At 42.8% G+C, this 17,633-nt stretch overlaps 1 protein-coding gene across 1 annotated transcript in view; it reads right to left on the bottom strand.

The window, feature by feature from the left end:
- Positions 1-73: 73 nt before the first annotated feature.
- Positions 74-17,633, bottom strand: part of LOC311100802 (ATP-dependent RNA helicase DHX8-like) — a 29,814-nt gene continuing 12,254 nt past the window's right edge. Inside the window, exons 10-23 of the mRNA XM_084141768.1 lie at positions 16,787-16,884; positions 16,523-16,670; positions 15,800-15,981; positions 15,457-15,651; positions 15,170-15,355; positions 14,874-15,084; positions 14,548-14,729; positions 14,276-14,416; positions 13,521-13,676; positions 4,880-5,017; positions 4,490-4,618; positions 1,596-1,792; positions 1,100-1,279; positions 74-825 (exon numbers count right to left, since the gene is read on the bottom strand). Coding sequence (XP_083997894.1) covers positions 606-825; positions 1,100-1,279; positions 1,596-1,792; positions 4,490-4,618; positions 4,880-5,017; positions 13,521-13,676; positions 14,276-14,416; positions 14,548-14,729; positions 14,874-15,084; positions 15,170-15,355; positions 15,457-15,651; positions 15,800-15,981; positions 16,523-16,670; positions 16,787-16,884 — 2,363 coding nt within the window. The 3' untranslated portion in view covers positions 74-605. The remainder of the gene's footprint in view (positions 826-1,099; positions 1,280-1,595; positions 1,793-4,489; positions 4,619-4,879; positions 5,018-13,520; positions 13,677-14,275; positions 14,417-14,547; positions 14,730-14,873; positions 15,085-15,169; positions 15,356-15,456; positions 15,652-15,799; positions 15,982-16,522; positions 16,671-16,786; positions 16,885-17,633) is intronic.

Genomic DNA, 17,633 nt, shown 5'->3' with positions numbered 1-17,633 from the left:
CATTCCTATCATTGGCAGACCATGACAGTTTAATTATAACATAACAGCAACAAGACAAAAACAGCAGACATGAGACCATCCAATATTTAATATGGAAGAATATGGTAATTTAGAAATCACTCATTTCAGTTCGCTTACATTTCCGCCATCTTAATGAAACCACAGATCTGGTAATTGCTGACTACAATCAAAGTCTGATCCATTTCCCTAGATATAAACTATATTACATGAGATCTCTAGACTAAACGGACTCTGAGCATCGTGTCCTCAAAAACAGACAGACTTCCACTGACTGATTAGATTACTGCCCACTTACAGTGCCCAGTCTCCTTCCTATTCACTTAATAGTCATTTTCTTTGAGGGACTCCGTGATGTTCGGTTTTGAGGTAATTTATACACTGGGCAAAAACGAACTTTTGGGTCATATACGGGCCAAAAGTCTGAGGGAGGTAAGTTAACTGACATTGAACCATGAAGCCAAATGACTCTGTAGGAACACAGAAAGGAACAATGGCCTGGTATTTCTCAACCAGTTGTCAATGACAGTCTCCCTCTCTCTCTTGCTGTGGTGTGAGCCTGTGTGTAAGGGCAAAGGGATACACCTCTACTTCCTGCGGAAGGCGCGGGAGATTCGCCAAGCGTTGGGCTCTTCGTAACGGTTGTAGAGGGGCTCGAGGCGCTGCATCTTTTTCTGTTTGCTGAGACGCGTGGGATCGGCTACTTTAAAGAAGGCCGGCGAGAACTCTACCAGCCAGCGTGGGTCAATGGTGGTCACCTCCCGCATGTACTCCTTAGTAGTCAGCACCAACTCATGGTACACCAACCTGGCGATATGGGGATGAAAGGAGTGGGGGAAATTAGTGTACAGAAGAGCACGTTTTTAATCTTTCTATAGCTCTATTGCCTGATCATATATATTTAAAAAGTATCATGGTCTATATACTCATACAGTACTCTTTACTTTCCAAAAATGTATGGTCTATACAATGACTCTACTACATACAGGCAAGGATGTCAAAAACTTTTACAAGTAACAATTGATGATAGTCAACGTAAACTTGTGACTATGCCTATAGCCCCCCACGGTTATAGACTCACCACTCAGGCTGGCGGTTGAACAGGGAACTGGAGGGGTGTATGTACACCACCTGCTGGTCAATGAGGGTACGGTAGCCCTCCTGGGGATCCTTTTTGGCTGCGTTCCGGAAGAAACCACTGCAGATGGCCTTCTGTATGCGCACTGTGGCCTTTCCACAAGACACCATGTCCAGTTTATGCCTGAAAGAACAGGTCAAAGTAAGACTCCAATAATTCACCCTATGTCTGACATATTGATACAGTAAGGACTATAGATTTTCTATTAAGTATACTGAACAAAACTATAAATGCAACAAGTGTTGGTCCAATGTCTCATGAGCTGAAATAAAAGATCCCAGAAATGTTCCATACGCACAAAAAGCTTATTTCTCTAAAATGTTGTGCCCTAGAGATTGCGTCTTTGAGTCACAGGATTAATATGACTTACAAGTAAAGCTACCATTTGAGAACTGCCGGATATAGAATTAATTACATATGCTTATGATGAGTGTCCTACCTGTCCATGATACCCAGCATCTGTTTGCGGATATCCATGGCTCTGCGCAAGGAACGGGCCTGGATGAAGTTCTCAAAGCACCAGGGGTTGGAGAACTTGTTGTTCTTCCAGGAGTTATAGACAGCCAGCAGAGTAAGGTGGTCTCCCTCAGCCTGGTGGAACTTGGCCTTCTTCTGGTCAGCCATCTGCTGCTTGTCCTGAGAGACAGAGAATAAAAGGACTATAAGGACTGGCCACCAACTGATCAACATGAAATCACATTAGGCTACAACTGTCTCATTATGGTCTGAGGTTTCAACATATGACAAGTTAGGGAAGTCAGTCAACCATAATTCACCACAATCAACAAATGTGATAGCTGTGATAGCAGTTGATTCTAGTTGTAAACCCATGAACCACCCTGCCCAAGGGTATTTAAATCCTACAGAGGGTGCACGCACACAATGGCTCGAGCTTTCACATTTGCGCGGCAAAGGTTTACAGTAGAGTGAAAGCCATTACAATTTTAGTAAGCTAACTAAACCCAATACCTATATCTCCAAGTTGTCATAATATATTTTGTTAGCCAACGAGACAACCAAGAACAGTTTTGTCAGACATATTTCTGTATTTTTTGTGTATTTATTTCATGTGTCACTGTTTGTTTATTTATTTAATATATACAGTACCAGTCAAAAGTTTGGACACACCTACCCATTCCAGGGTTTTTCTTTATTTTTACTATTTTCTACATTTTAGAATAATAGTGAAGACATCAAAACTATGAAATAACACATATGGAATCATGTAGTAACCAAAAAAAGTGTTAAACAAATTCTTCAAAGTAGCCACCCTTTGCCTTGATGACAGCTTTCCACACTCTTGGCATTCTCTCAACCAGCTTCACCTGGAATGCTTTTCCAACAGTCTTGAAGGACCATCTCAATTGGGTTGAGGTCGGGTGATTGTGGAGGCCAGATTTTAGATTATTTGCCTTGATGACAGCTTTGACCACTCTTGGCATTCTCTCAACCAGCTTCATGAGGTAGTCACCTGGAATGCATTTCAATTAACAGGTGTGCCTTTTAAAAAGTTAATTTGTGGAATTTCTTTCCTTCTTAATGCGTTTGAGCCAGTCAGCTGTGTTGTGACAAGGTAGGGCTTGTATACAAAAGATAGTCCTATTTGGTAAAAGACCAAGTCCATATTATGGCAAGAACAGCTCAAATAAGCAAAGAGAAACGACAGTCCATCATTACTTTAAGACATGAAGGTCAGACAATCTGGTAAATGTCAAGAACTTTGAAAGTTTCTTCAAGTGCAGTCGCAAAAACCATCAAGAGCTATAATGAAACTGGCTCTCATGAGGACCGCCACAGGAAAGGAACAGCCAGAGTTACCTCTGCTGCAGAGGATAAGTTCATTAGAGTTAACTGCACCTCAAGTAAGAGACACATCTCAACATCAACTGTTCAGAGGCGACTGCGTAATCAGGCCTTTATGGTCGAATTGCTGCAAAGAAACAACTCCTAAAGGACACCAATAAGAAGAAGAGACTTGCTTGGGCCAAGAAACACAAGCAATGGACATTAGACCGGTGGAAATCTGTCCTTTGGTTCCAACCGCCGCGTCTTTGTGAGACGCAGAGTAGGTGAACGAATGATCTCCGCATGTGTGGTTCCCACCGTGAAGTATGGAGGAGGAGGTGTGATGGTGCTTTGCTGGTGATACTATCTGTGATTTATTTAGAATTCAAGGCACACTTAACCAGCATGACTACCACAGCATTCTGCAGCAATACACCATCCCATCTGGTTTGTGCTTAGTGGGACTATCATTTGTTTTTCAACAGGACAATGACCCAAAACACACCTCCAGGCTGTGTAAGGGCTATTTGACCAAGGCGAGTGATGGAGTGCTGCATCAGATGACCTGGCCTCCACAATCACCCGACCTCAACTCAATTGAGATGGTTTGAGATGAGTTGGACCGCAGAGTGAAGGAAAAGCAGCCAACAAGCGCTCAGCATATGTGGGAACTCCTTCAAGACTGTTGGAAAAGCATTCCTCATGAAGCTGGTTGAGAGAATGCCAAGAGTGTGCAAAGCTGTCATCAAGGCAAAGGGTGGCTACTTTGAAGAATCTCAAATATAAAATATATTTTGATTTGTTTAACACTTTTTTGGTTACTACATGATTCCATATGTGTTATTTCATAGTTTTGATGTCTTCACTATTATTTTACAATGTAGAAAATAGTAAAAATAAAGAAAAACCCTGGAATGAATATATATATATATATATATATATATATATATATATATATATATATATATATATATATATATTGTATCTTTATCTCTGCATTGTTGGAAAAGGACCCGTAAGCGTTTCACTGTTAGTCTACACCTGTTGTTTACGAAGCATGTGACAAATACACATTTATTTGATTGATTTGAGTAACATTTTACTTTGATGCTAGCTTGGCTTCTGCTAGCTAGCGTACTAGCATCGGTAGCTATTAGCTAATACGTGTGCTGTATAATGAAGTTGATATGTGCCCATTTGAAACCAATCTGAGAGAGATGTATCTTATTAAGTAATGTAACATTCAATATTTGCAGTCAAAATTACCAGAATGTGAGGCTGACTTACAGGTAATTGGTTAGCTAGCTAGTTTGAAAGCTAACAACATTGAAAATGATATTGGCGTCAATGTTTTATTACAAAACAGTATTTGCAGACACAGTAGAGAAATGTATTCCAATTTGAATAGCTACTACCATTGTCGAGCTGCAGAAGGTTATGTATGTTATCCGTCCATGCTTTTTATGTGATATTTCAGTTAACACACTGGCCTGGACATCACTAATAGCCATGGTTACACAGTATTTATGGACCTGTGATTTGCTGTACCTTGGGCCTGTAGAAGACGTTCTGCACAGACAGCATGGAGACGATGGTGAGCATCTCCTCACTGCAGCCCAGGTGGACAGACATGATCAGCATCTTACACAACATGGGCTCCAGAGGGAACTCAGCCATCTGTTACAAACATAGAGACAGAGGGAGAGGAATGGGGAAGAGTGTATAGCATGCATTTAACCACACTCATTACAACAATATTGTGGTTGGGGTCAAGTCAATTTTAACTCCGACAATTCACTGGCCATAAACTGCCCAATTGTAATGCATGTTTTTCAATTTCGAATATTAACTACTGCAACAATTCAAATAGAATTGCTTGCCTGATTTACATCTTCAATCTCTCGAATAGATAGCTTGTTGTTCCATACTCCATCTTACCCTGCGTCCAAGGCGAGTGAGTAACCCCTCGTCATCCAGAGCCCCTAAAGTGTAGAGCATCTCCATAGCTGTGATCATTGTCTCCATGGGTGGCGCGTCCATGAAATCAAACGATAGCAGGTCATTGATGCCCATGGCCTGAAGGAAGTATGGAGAGAGGGAAATGAAGGAAGAACAGAGTGTATATATTATAATATATATATATATATATATATATATATATACACACACACATGACATTGGAAGAACAGAGTGTATATATATATATATATATATATATATATATATATATATATATATATATATATATATATACACACATGACATTGGAAGAACAGAGTGTATATAATATATATATATATATATATATATATATATATATATACACACACATACATACACACACACACACACACTACCTTTCAAAAGTTTGGGGTCACTTAGAAATGTCCTTGTTTTCAAAAGAAAAGCAATTTTTTTGTCGATTAAAATAACATCAAATTGATCAGAAATACAGTGTAGACATTGTTAATGTTGTAAATGGCTATTGTAGCTGGAAACGGCTGATTTTTAATGGAATATCTACATAGGCGTACAGAGGCCCATTATCAGCAACCATCAGTCCTGTGTTCCAATGGCACGTTGTGTTTGCTAATCCAAGTTCAGCATTTTAAAAGGCTAAATGATCATTAGAAAACCCTTTTACAATTATGTTAGCACAGCTGAAAACTGTTGTGCTGATTAAAGAAGCAATACAACTGGCCTTCTTGAGTATCTGTAGCATCAGCAATTGTGGGTTCGATTAAGCAGGGTTCTTCAATTCCGGTCCTGGAGGGCCGAAACACTTCTGTTTTTTATTTCACCTGGTGTCCCAGGTCACCCCTGATTAGAAGGAGAGGATGAAAAACAGAGGTGTTTCGGCCCTCCAGGACCGGAATTGAAGAACCCTGGATTACAGGCTCAAAATTGCCAGAAACAAAGAACTTTCTTCTGAAACTCGTCAGTCTATTCTTGTTCTGAGAAATGAAGGCTATTCCATGTGAGAAATTGCCAAGAAACTGAAGATCTCGTACAACGCTGTGTACTACCTTCACAGAACAGCGCAAACTGGCTCTAATCAGAATAGAAAGAGGAGTGGGAGGCCCCGGTGCACAACTGAGCAAGAGGACAAATACATTAGTGTCTAGTTTGAGAAACAGACGCCTCACAGGTCCTCAACTGGCTTCATTAAATAGTACCCGCAAAACACCAGTCTCAACGTCAACAGTGAAGAGGCGACTCAGGGATGCTGACCTTCTAGGCAGAGTTGCAAAGAAAAAGCCACATCTCAAACTGGCCAATAAAAAGAAAAGATTAAGATGGGCAAAAGAACACAGACACTGGACAGAGGAAGATTGGAAAAAAGTGTTATGGACAGACGAATCAAAGTTTGAGGTGTTCGGATCACAAAGAAGAACATTTGTGAGACGCAGACCAAATTAAAAGATGCTGGAGGAGTGCTTGATGCCATCTGTCAAGCATGGTGGAGGCAATGTGATGGTCTGGGGGTGCTTTGGTGGTCGTAAAGTGGGAGATTTGTACAGGGTAAAAGGGATCTTGAAGAAAGAAGGCTATCACTCCATTTAGCAACGCCATGCCATACCCTGTGGACAGCGCTTGATTGGAGCCAATTTCCTCCTACAACAGGACAATGCACAGCTCCAAACTATGCAATAACTATTTACGGAAGAAGCAGTCAGCTGGTATTCTGTCTATAACGGAGTGGCCAGCAGTCACCGGATCTCAACCCTATTGAGCTGTTGTGGGAGCAGCTTGACCGTATGGTACGTAAGAAGTGCCCATCAAGCCAATCAAACTTGTGGGAGGTGCTTCAGGAAGCATGGGGTGAAATCTTTTCAGATTACCTAATCAAATTGACAACTAGAATGCCAAAGGTCTGCAAGGCTGTAATTGCTGCAACTTGAGGATTCTTTGACGAAAGCAAAGTCTGAAGGACACAATTATTTTAATTAAAAATCATTATTTCTAACCTCAATGACTACATTTCCTATTCATTTTGCTATATTTTAGTTTTCATGGAAAAAAATGAAATGTCTAAGTGACCCCAAACCTTTGAACGGTAGTGTATATACAGTGGGGAAAAAAAAGTATTTAGTCAGCCACCAATTGTGCAAGTCCTCTCACTTAAAAAGATGAGAGGCTTGTAATTTTCATCATAGGTACACGTCAACTATGACAGACAAATTGAGAGAAAAAAAATCCAGAAAATCACATTGTAGGATTTTTAATGAATTTTTTGCAAATTAAGGTGGAAAATAAGTATTTGGTCACCTACAAACAAGCAAGAGTTCTGTCTCTCACAGACCTATAACTTCTTCTTTAAGAGGCTCCTCTGTCCTCCACTCGTTACCTGTATTAATGGCACCTGTTTGAACTTGTTATCAGTATATAAGACACCTGTCCACAACCTCAAACAGTCACACTCCAAACTCCACTATGGCCAAGACCAAAGAGCTGTCAAAGGACACCAGAAACAAAATTGTAGACCTGCACCAGGCTGGGAAGACTGAATCTGCAACAGGTAAGCAGCTTGGTTTGAAGAAATCAACTGTGGGAGCAATTATTAGGAAATGGAAGACATACAAGACCACTGATAATCTCCCTCGATCTGGGGCTCCACGCAAGATCTCACCCCGTGGGGTCAAAATGATCACAAGAACGGTGAGCAAAAATCCCAGAACCACACGGGGGGACCTAGTGAATGACCTGCAGAGAGCTGGGACCAAAGTAACAAAGCCTACCATCAGTAACACACTACGCCGCCAGGGACTCAAATCCTGCAGTGCGAGACGTGTCCCCCTGCTTAAGCCAGTACATATCCAGGCCCGTCTGAAGTTTGCTAGAGTGCATTTGGATGATCCAGAAGAGAACTAAAAACAAAATAGAACTTTTTGGTAGAAACTCAACTCGTCGTGTTTGGAGGACAAAGAATGCTGAGTTGCATCCAAAGAACACCATACCTACTGTGAAGCATGGGGGTGGAAACATCATGCTTTGGGGCTGTTTTTCTGCAAAGGGACCAGGACGACTGATCCGTGTAAAGGAAAGAATGAATGGGGCCATGTATCGTGAAATTTTGAGTGAAAACCTCCTTCCATCAGCAAGGGAATTGAAGATGAAACGTGGCTGGGTCTTTCAGCATGACAATGATCCCAAACACACCACCCGGGCAACGAAGGAGTGGCTTCGTAAGAAGCATTTCAAGGTCCTGGAGTGGCCTAGCCAGTCTCCAGATCTCAACCCCATAGAAAATCTTTGGAGGGAGTTGAAAGTCTGTGTTGCCCAGCGACAGCCCCAAAACATCACTGCTCTAGAGGAGATCTGCATGGAGGAATGGGCCAAAATACCAGCAACAGTGTGTAAAAACTTTGTGAAGACTTACAGAAAACGTTTGACCTGTGTCATTGCCAACAAAGGGTATATAACAAAGTATTGAGAAACTTTTGTTATTGACCAAATACTTATTTTCCACCATAATTTGCAAATAAATTCATAAAAAATCCTACAATGTGATTTTCTGGAGAAAAAAAATCTCATTTTGTCTGTCATAGTTGACGTGTACCTATGATGAAAATTACATGCCTCTCTCATCTTTTAAAGTGGGAGAACTTGCACAACTGGTGGCTGACTAAATACTTTTTTTCCCCACTGTATATATATATATATATATATATATATATACACACATACACATACACACACACAGTGGGGAGAACAAGTATTTGATACACTGCCGATTTTGCAGGTTTTCCTACTTACAAAGCATGTAGAGGTCTGTAATTTTTTATCATAGGTACACTTCAACTGTGAGAGACGGAATCTAAAACAAAAATCCAGAAAATCACATTGTATGATTTTTAAGTAATTAATTTTCATTTTATTGCATGACATAAGTATTTGATACATCAGAAAAGCAGAACTTAATATTTGGTACAGAAACTTTTGTTTGCAATTACAGAGATCATACGTTTCCTGTAGGTCTTGACCAGGTTTGCACACACTGCAGCAGGGATTTTGGCCCACTCCTCCATACAGACCTTCTCCAGATCCTTCAGGTTTCGGGGCTGTCGCTGGGCAATACGGACTTTCAGCTCCCTCCAAAGATTTTCTATTGGGTTCAGGTCTGGAGACTGGCTAGGTCACTCCAGGACCTTGAGATTCCTCTTACGGAGCCACTCCTTAGTTGCCCTGGCTGTGTGTTCCGGGTCGTTGTCATGCTGGAAGACCCAGCCACGACCCATCTTCAATGCTCTTACTGAGGGAAGGAGGTTGTTGGCCAAGATCTCGCGATACATGGCCCCATCCATCCTCCCCTCAATACGGTGCAGTCGTCCTGTCCCCTTTGCAGAAAAGCATCCCCAAAGAATGATGTTTCCACCTCCATGCTTCATGGTTGGGATGGTGTTCTTGGGGTTGTACTCATCCTTCTTCTTCCTCCAAACACGGCGAGTGGAGTTTAGACCAAAAAGCTATATTTTTGTCTCATCAGACCACATGACAAGATGGTCATTGGCAAACTTCAGACGGGCCTGGACATGCGCTGGCTTGAGCAGGGGGACCTTGCGTGCTTCGCAGGATTTTAATCTATGACGGCGTAGTGTGTTACAAATGGTTTTCTTTGAGACTGTGGTCCCAGCTCTCTTCAGGTCATTGACCAGGTCCTGCCGTGTAGTTCTGGGCTGATCCCTCACCTTCCTCATGATCATTGATGCCCCACGAGGTGAGATCTTGCATGGAGCCCCAGACCGAGGGTGATTGACCGTCATCTTGAACTTCTTCCATTTTCTAATAATTGCGCCAACAGTTGTTGCCTTCTCACCAAGCTGCTTGCCTATTGTCCTGTAGCCCATCCCAGCCTTGTGCAGGTCTACAATTTTATCCCTGATGTCCTTACACAGCTCTCTGGTCTTGGCCATTGTGGAGAGGTTGGAGTCTGTTTGATTGAGTGTGTGGACAGGTGTCTTTTATACAGGTAACGAGTTCAAACAGGTGCAGTTAACACAGGTAATGAGTGGAGAACAGGAGGGCTTCTTAAAGAAAAACTAACAGGTCTGTGAGAGCCGGAATTCTTACTGGTTGGTAGGTGATCAAATACTTATGTCATGCAATAAAATGCAAATGAATTACTTAAAAATCATACAATGTGATTTTCTGGATTTTTGTTTTCGATTCCCTCTCACAGTTGAAGTGTACCTATGATAAAAATTACAGACCTCTACATGCTTTGTAAGTAGGAAAACCTGCAAAATTGGCAGTGTATCAAATACTTGTTCTTCCCACTGTATATATATATATGTGTGTGTGTGTATATATACAGTGCCTTCGGAAAGTATTCAGAGGCCTTGACTTTTTCCACATTTTGTTACGTTACAGCCTTATTCTAAAATGGATTTATTAGTTTTTTCTCCAAATCAATCTACACACAATACCCCATAATGACAAAGCAAAAACTGGTTTTTAGAAATGTTTGCTAATTTATCATTTAAAAAAACGTAAATATCACATTTACATAAGTATTCAGACCCTTTACTCAGTACTTTGTTGAAGCACTTTTGGCAGCGACTACAGCCTCGAGTCTTCTTGGGTATGACGCTACAAGCTTGGCACACTTGTATTTGGGGAGTTTCTCCCATTCTTCTCTGCAGATCCTCTCAAGCTCTGTCAGGTTGGATGGGGAGCGTCGCTGCACAGTTATTTTCAGGTCTCTCCAGAGAGACTTGCCCTTAAGCCACTCCTGCGTTGTCTTGGCTGTGTGCTTAGGGTCGTTGTCCTGTTGGAAGGTGAACCGTCGCCCCAGTCTGAGGTCCTGAGCGCTCTGGATCAAGGATCTCTCTGTACTTTGCTCCGTTTATCTTTCCCTCGTTCCCTGCGGCTGAAAAACATCCCCACAGCATGATGCTGCCATCACCATGCTTCACCATAGCGATGGTGCCAGGTTTCCTCCAGACGTGACGCTTGGCATTCAGGTCAAAGAGTTCAATCTTGGTTTCATCCGACCAGAGAATCTTTTCTGTCATGGTCTGAGAGTCTTTAGGTGCCTTTTGGCAAACTACAAGCGGGCTGTTATGTGCCTTTTACTGAGGAGTGGCTTCCGTCTGGCCACTTTACCATAAAGGCCTGATTGGTAGAGAGCTGCAGAGATGGCTGTCCTTTTGAAGGTTCACCCATCTCCACAGAGGACCACTGGAGCTCTGTCAGAGTGATCATCGGGTTCTTGGTCACCTCCCTGACCAAGGCCCTTCTCCCCCGATTGCTCAGCTTGGCCGGGTGGCCAGCTCTAGGAAGAGTCTTGGTGGTTCCAAACTTCTTCCATTTAAGAATGATGGAGGCCACTGTTTTATTTGGGACCTTCAATGCTGCAGAAAGATTTTGGTACCCTTCCCTATATCTGTGCCTCGACACAATCCTGTCTCGGAGCTCTATGGACAATTCCTTGGAACTCATGGCTTGGTTTTTGCTCTGACAAGCACTGTCAACTGTGGGACCTTGTATAGACAGGTGTGTTCCTTTCCAAATAATTTCAAATCAATTGAATTTACCACAGGTGGACTCCAATCAGGTTGTAGAAACATCTCAAGGATGATCAATGGAAACAGGATGCACCTGAGCTCAATTTTGAGTCTCATAGCAAAGGATCTGAATAAATAAGCTATTTCTGTTTTTTATTTATAATACATTTGCAAAAATGTCTAAAAACCTGTTTTCGGTTTGTCATTATGGGGTATTGTGTGTATTGATGAGGATTTTTTAGTTATTTAATCCATTTTAGAATAAGGCTGTAACGTAACAAAATGTGGAAAAAGGGAAGGGGTCTGAATACTTTCTGAAATCACAGTATATGTTAATGTTTTCCACCAAGTCCTCCAACCAGGGGAGAGGGAGCTAGGGGCATAATACAAGAAAATATATACAGTGGGGAAAAAAAGTATTTAGTCAGCCACCAATTGTGCATGTTCTCCCACTTAAAAAGATGAGAGAGGCCTGTAATTTAAATCATAGGTACACGTCAACTATGACAGACAAAATGAGAAAAAGAAATCCAGAAAATCACATTGTAGGATTTTTAATGAATTTATTTGCAAATTATGGTGGAAAATAAGTATTTGGTCAATAACAAAAGTTTCTCAATACTTTGTTATATACCCTTTGTTGGCAATGACACAGGTCAAACGTTTTCTGTAAGTCTTCACAAGGTTTTCACACACTGTTGCTGGTATTTTGGCCCATTCCTCCATGCAGATTTCCTCTAGAGCAGTGATGTTTTGGGGCTGTCGCTGAGCAACACGGACTTTCAACTCCCTCCAAAGATTTTCTATGGGGTTGAGATCTGGAGACTGGCTAGGCCACTCCAGGACCTTGAAATGCTTCTTACGAAGCCACTCCTTCGTTGCCCGGGCGGTGTGTTTGGGATCATTGTCATGCTGAAAGACCCAGCCACGTTTCATCTTCAATGCCCTTGCTGATGGAAGGAGGTTTTCACTCAAAATCTCACGATACATGGCCCCATTCATTCTTTCCTTTACACGGATCAGTCATCCTGGTCCCTTTGCAGAAAAACAGCCCCAAAGCATGATGTTTCCACCCCCATGCTTCACAGTAGGTATGGTGTTCTTTGGATGCAACTCAGCATTCTTTGTCCTCCAAACACGACGAGTTGAGTTTTTACCAAAAAGTTCTATTTTGGTTTCATCTGACCATATGACATTCTCCCAATCCTCTTCTGGATCATCCAAATGCACTCTAGCAAACTTCAGACGGGCCTGGACATGTACTGGCTTAAGCAGGGGGACACGTCTGGCACTGCAGGATTTGAGTCCCTGGCGGCGTAGTGTTACTGATGGTAGGCTTTGTTACTTTGGTCCCAGCTCTCTGCAGGTCATTCACTAGGTCCCCCCGTGTGGTTCTGGGATTTTTGCTCACCGTTCTTGTAATCATTTTGACCCCACGGGGTGAGATCTTGCGTGTAGCCCCAGATCGAGGGAGATTATCAGTGGTCTTGTATGTCTTCCATTTCCTAATAATTGCTCCCACAGTTGATTTCTTCAAACCAAGCTGCTTACCTATTGCAGATTCAGTCTTCCCAGCCTGGTGCAGGTCTACAATTTTGTTTCTGGTGTCCTTTGACAGCTCTTTGGTCTTGGCCATATTGGAGTTTGGAGTGTGACTGTTTGAGGTTGTGGACAGGTGTCTTTTATACTGATAACAAGTTCAAACAGGTGCCATTAATACAGGTAACGAGTGGAGGACAGAGGAGCCTCTTAAAGAAGAAGTTACAGGTCTGTGAGAGCCAGAAATCTTGCTTGTTTGTAGGTGACCAAATACTTATTTTCCACCATAATTTGCAAATAAATTCATAAAAAATCATACAATGTGATTTTCTGGATTATTTTTTCTCATTTTGTCTGTCATAGTTGACGTGTACCTATGATGAAAATTACAGGCCTCTCTCATCTTTTTAAGTGGGAGAACTTGCACAATTGGTGGCTGACTAAATACTTTTTTTCCCCACTGTATATAATATATTTAGAAAAAGGTGTTGCAGTGTTAATGAGGGCCCATGGTTACAGTAACTTCTTAGGACCTTGAGAGACAGCATGGTACTGGCCAGGTTAGTTCTCTGGATCTCAGGCACATTGCTGGTGAGCATCTCGTCTCTGTAGGCTCTCTCTGTAAATAGCCGGTAGCATTTCCCAGGGCCAGTTCTTCCAGCTCTTCCAGAACGTTGCTTGGCTTGGGCCTGAGAAAGATAGAGAAAGCAATTCATTTAGATTGGATTTCAATGCTCTGGACAACACAAAGTACACGGAGTGTACAAAACATTAAGGACACCGTCCTAATATTGAGTTGCACCTTCGGCACCCAGAACAGCCTCAATTCATCAGGGCATGGACTCTACAAGGTGTCGAAAGCATTCCACAGGGATGCTGGCCCATGTTGACTCCAATGCTTCCCACAGTTGTGTTAAGTTGGCTGGATGTCCTTTGGGTGGTGGACCATTCTTGATACACATGGGAAACTGTTGCGCCTGGCACCTACTACCATACCCCGTTCAAAGGCACTTAAATATTTTGTCTTACCCATTCACCCTCTGAATGAAACACACACAATCCATGTCTCAATTGTCCCAAGGCTTAAAAATCCTTCTTCAACCTGTCTCCTCCCCTTTATCTACACTGATTGAAGTGGATTTTACAAGAGACATCAATACGGATCATAGCTTTCACCTGGATTCACCTGGTCAGTCTATGTCATGGAAAGAGCAGGTGTTTTTAATGTTTTCAGTGTTCCTTCTCCATGTACGATTAATGATATCTGCATATGTCTTATTCAACCTACCTGTGATATGGGGGTCACCACTAATTGGTCGACGCCAGTCTTGGAATTGTAGACATTCTGCTTCACAAAGCCTGGGTCCACCACATAGTAGATCCCATCAATGGTCAGAGATGTCTCAGCAATGTTAGTGGCAATTATTACCTGCAGAATCAAATAACACAAAATGATTAGGCTTAGTCCTACCTCTGATATCGGGCATGTGTGGCAGTAGAAGAGTGTGTATGTGTTTTTGGGACCGTTCTGGTTTGTGTTAGGGTGGGCACTTCTGATACCTTTCTGCTGCCGGCGGGAGCAGGGTCAAAGATACGGGTCTGCATCTCGCTTGGCAGTGCAGAGTAGACAGGTAGAATGATGAGTTCAGGCACTTCAGGTCCCAGAGACTTCATCCGTTCATACAAGATTTCACATGCTGTGTCAATCTCCTCCTGACCCGTCAGAAACACCAGGACATCACCTGCAAAGAAGGAGCGAGAGAGGACAATGAGTCACTAATGGCCGAATCCTTTACTATGGATGTCAATCAAGGATTTGCGTCTAACGCAGGTGAAGGAGTTTAGACATTGCGGACGTATGCATTGTAACCGTGTTTGAAACGTACCTGGGGGCTCGGTCAGGTGGATCTGCATGACGGTGATGAGACTAGCGTCCAGGTAGTCTGTCTCAGGCTCTTTGCAGTAGAGCACCTCCACTGGATAGGTACGTCCTGGGATGGTAAAGATGGGCGCCTCGAAGAAGTACTGGGAGAACTTAACAGCATCTAGTGTTGCTGAGGACACAATCAGCTTCATGTCTGGACGTTTCTTCACTGTCTGAAATTGACAGAGAATTCAAAGGAATTAACACACAGTCAAGGAAATATTCACACTGTTCTGTTATGAACAAGACCCAGTATACCTTCTTGAGTAGACCAAAGAGCACATCAGTATGGATAGTCCTCTCGTGGGCCTCGTCAAGCATGATGAGGGTGTACTGACCCATGTCTGGATCTATCAGACATTCCCTCTGCAGCATACCATGTGTCATGTACTTGATCACCGTCTCAGGGCTGGTGCAGTCCTCAAAACGGATGGTGTAGCCCACCTGGTGTGGAAGATAATTGAGAGGTGAGAGGTCCCTCAAAAAAGGATGTCATTGTCTACAAGCAAATCAAAAGGAATACCAAGGTAAAACTGCTCACTCACCTCCTGGCCCAGACAGCAACCGTACTCTTCAGAGACTCTCTTGGCCACAGACATGGCTGCCACACGACGGGGCTGAGTGCAGCCGATCTTCCCCCGAGCGGTGTAGCCCGCCTCGGCCAGGTACTGGGTGATCTGGGTCGTTTTCCCAGAGCCAGTCTCTCCAACCACAATCAGGATCTGATTATCGTGGACAGCCTGTAATAATGCAAAAGAGAGGTGACCAAAGTCAGATAAAATGTATAATTGAAACGGTTGAAGTAATATTGAAGTAGGGTAACATTAGAAATAAAGCAATGTTGACAACAACTTTATTTCTCCCTATAGGGCAATTACAATTACTGACCTGTATGAGCTGCTCTTTTAGCTTGTAGATGGGCAGGCTCTCTCTCTGCTCCAGGATGGACATCGCTGTCTTCTTGCCATAAGAGGCCTGGTTGCCCCCAAAGGCATGTTTCTTCCACTCCGGGACGCCGTCTGGCATCATGCCGATTCCTCTCATGTTGGCTGCAATCTGCCTTCCATCAACTGTGTAAGAGGGAAGTGTCTTTAATTGAGATGAACTGGCATGATATTTAACCTCCACCCCTTCAGATGACTGGTGAGCCAGCCCGAGTCTAGGGCCCTGGCAGGAACCTTTACACCCATGGAGGACACAGCACACTCTATCCGGCCTGTTAGGATGCTAAAGGAAACCAGATAACTATTTATGTAGTTCTGTCCTTGAGCTGTTCTTGTCTATTAATGTTCAGTATTATATCATGCTTCATGTTTTGTGTGAACCCCATGAAGAGTAGCTGCTGCTTTTGCAACAGCTAATGGAGATCCTAACAAAATACCAAATACCAGAGATCTCCAGCCCTGCTAACCCCGAGGGCTGCTGCTGCTACACTGGAAGATGTCTGATGTTTTGGCTCAGACAGGACTGTGTTTTAATATGCGGTAGTCACCATATGGAGGGCAGAAATGAAAGCATGAGGTGGAAGTCCAGAGGTAAATCGCATTGTTGGAAAGCATACTGTATGTCTGCATCCCTAATGCAATGTTTGTGTGTGGTCCAGGCCCTTACAGTCAGGCAGGGGGTCTACCCAGTGCTTGTTGAGACCGATAGGTATGCAGTCCATCTCAGCCATTCGCTGAGCCTGCTTCACCTCCCTCCTCTCCTTAGCCAAAGCACTCTGCATCATGGCTGCCTGGGACAGCGAGCCATCTGGATTCTGACAGAGGGAAACCGAGAGAAAGGCATTTGTTCACACTACATGGGACAGGATAAAACAGTTCGGTCTAAAAGGTAGGGTGAAAGTAGGGTGGTGCAGAGGAAAATAAAACATACCTTAACAATCTTGACAGGGCTCATGTCCATACTCTGTTTAGTGTGTCCTCTCAGGAACGGAGGCTCATCCTCCACCAGCTCTATCTCCAGGTCCTGGTCTGAATGAAAGAAAATGAGCACTTAGTACACTGCAGTCAATGTATGCTTACTAGGGGTGTGCATCTTCCCTTTCAAAGATGATTCGATACACATCTAGATACATGAGCTCCAATACGATACAGAAAATATACGTTTTAGTTTGAAACAATTCGGTGTGATTCGGTTTGATTAGAGGAGGAAATTGATGCGATACGATTGGATTCGATGCACTAACATTTATTACATGAAGACATTCATGTCAATTCTTTCCCTCCCCCACTAAATGGTGGGCAAATATCGTCATGAATCAATGTAATGTTCTTTCCAGCATAATGGCACTGCAGATTAGTATAATTTGCAGTCAATCACCTGCATTCTTATGCCACAAAGATCACAGCAGGTAAAAGTCATGCGATACAATTCCTTTGTATCGTCTAAAGTGTAGCAATTTTACTAATGTAAACCATTCCATCCATACAATGGAGACTTGACTGTTGAATTTATGTGAATTAGTCCTGAACGTGTCCGTTGCCCTATAAGCTTAACGATATAGCCAAAGTTGTGCTTTATAGTATGAGCAAATAGAGCTTACTGGGCAGTGGGGAGATGAGAAAATGTGACAAACATGGCAAAACATTTTCAGTTTAGAGTAAATGGTTCCCGGTGCAAAACCTTTTGCTACGGTGAGCGACTAATGAATACAACCCAGGTTGTTTCATTGGTTGCTGATTCTATTCATCCATAGCAACAAAATAAATATTCTCTGCCA

The sequence above is a fragment of the Coregonus lavaretus genome (assembly GCF_964263955.1).
Source record: "Coregonus lavaretus genome assembly, chromosome: 25".
Taxonomy (NCBI): domain Eukaryota; kingdom Metazoa; phylum Chordata; class Actinopteri; order Salmoniformes; family Salmonidae; genus Coregonus; species Coregonus lavaretus.
The sequence above is the reverse complement of the archived record's forward strand: the minus strand, read 5'-3'. Positions and strand labels throughout refer to the sequence as shown.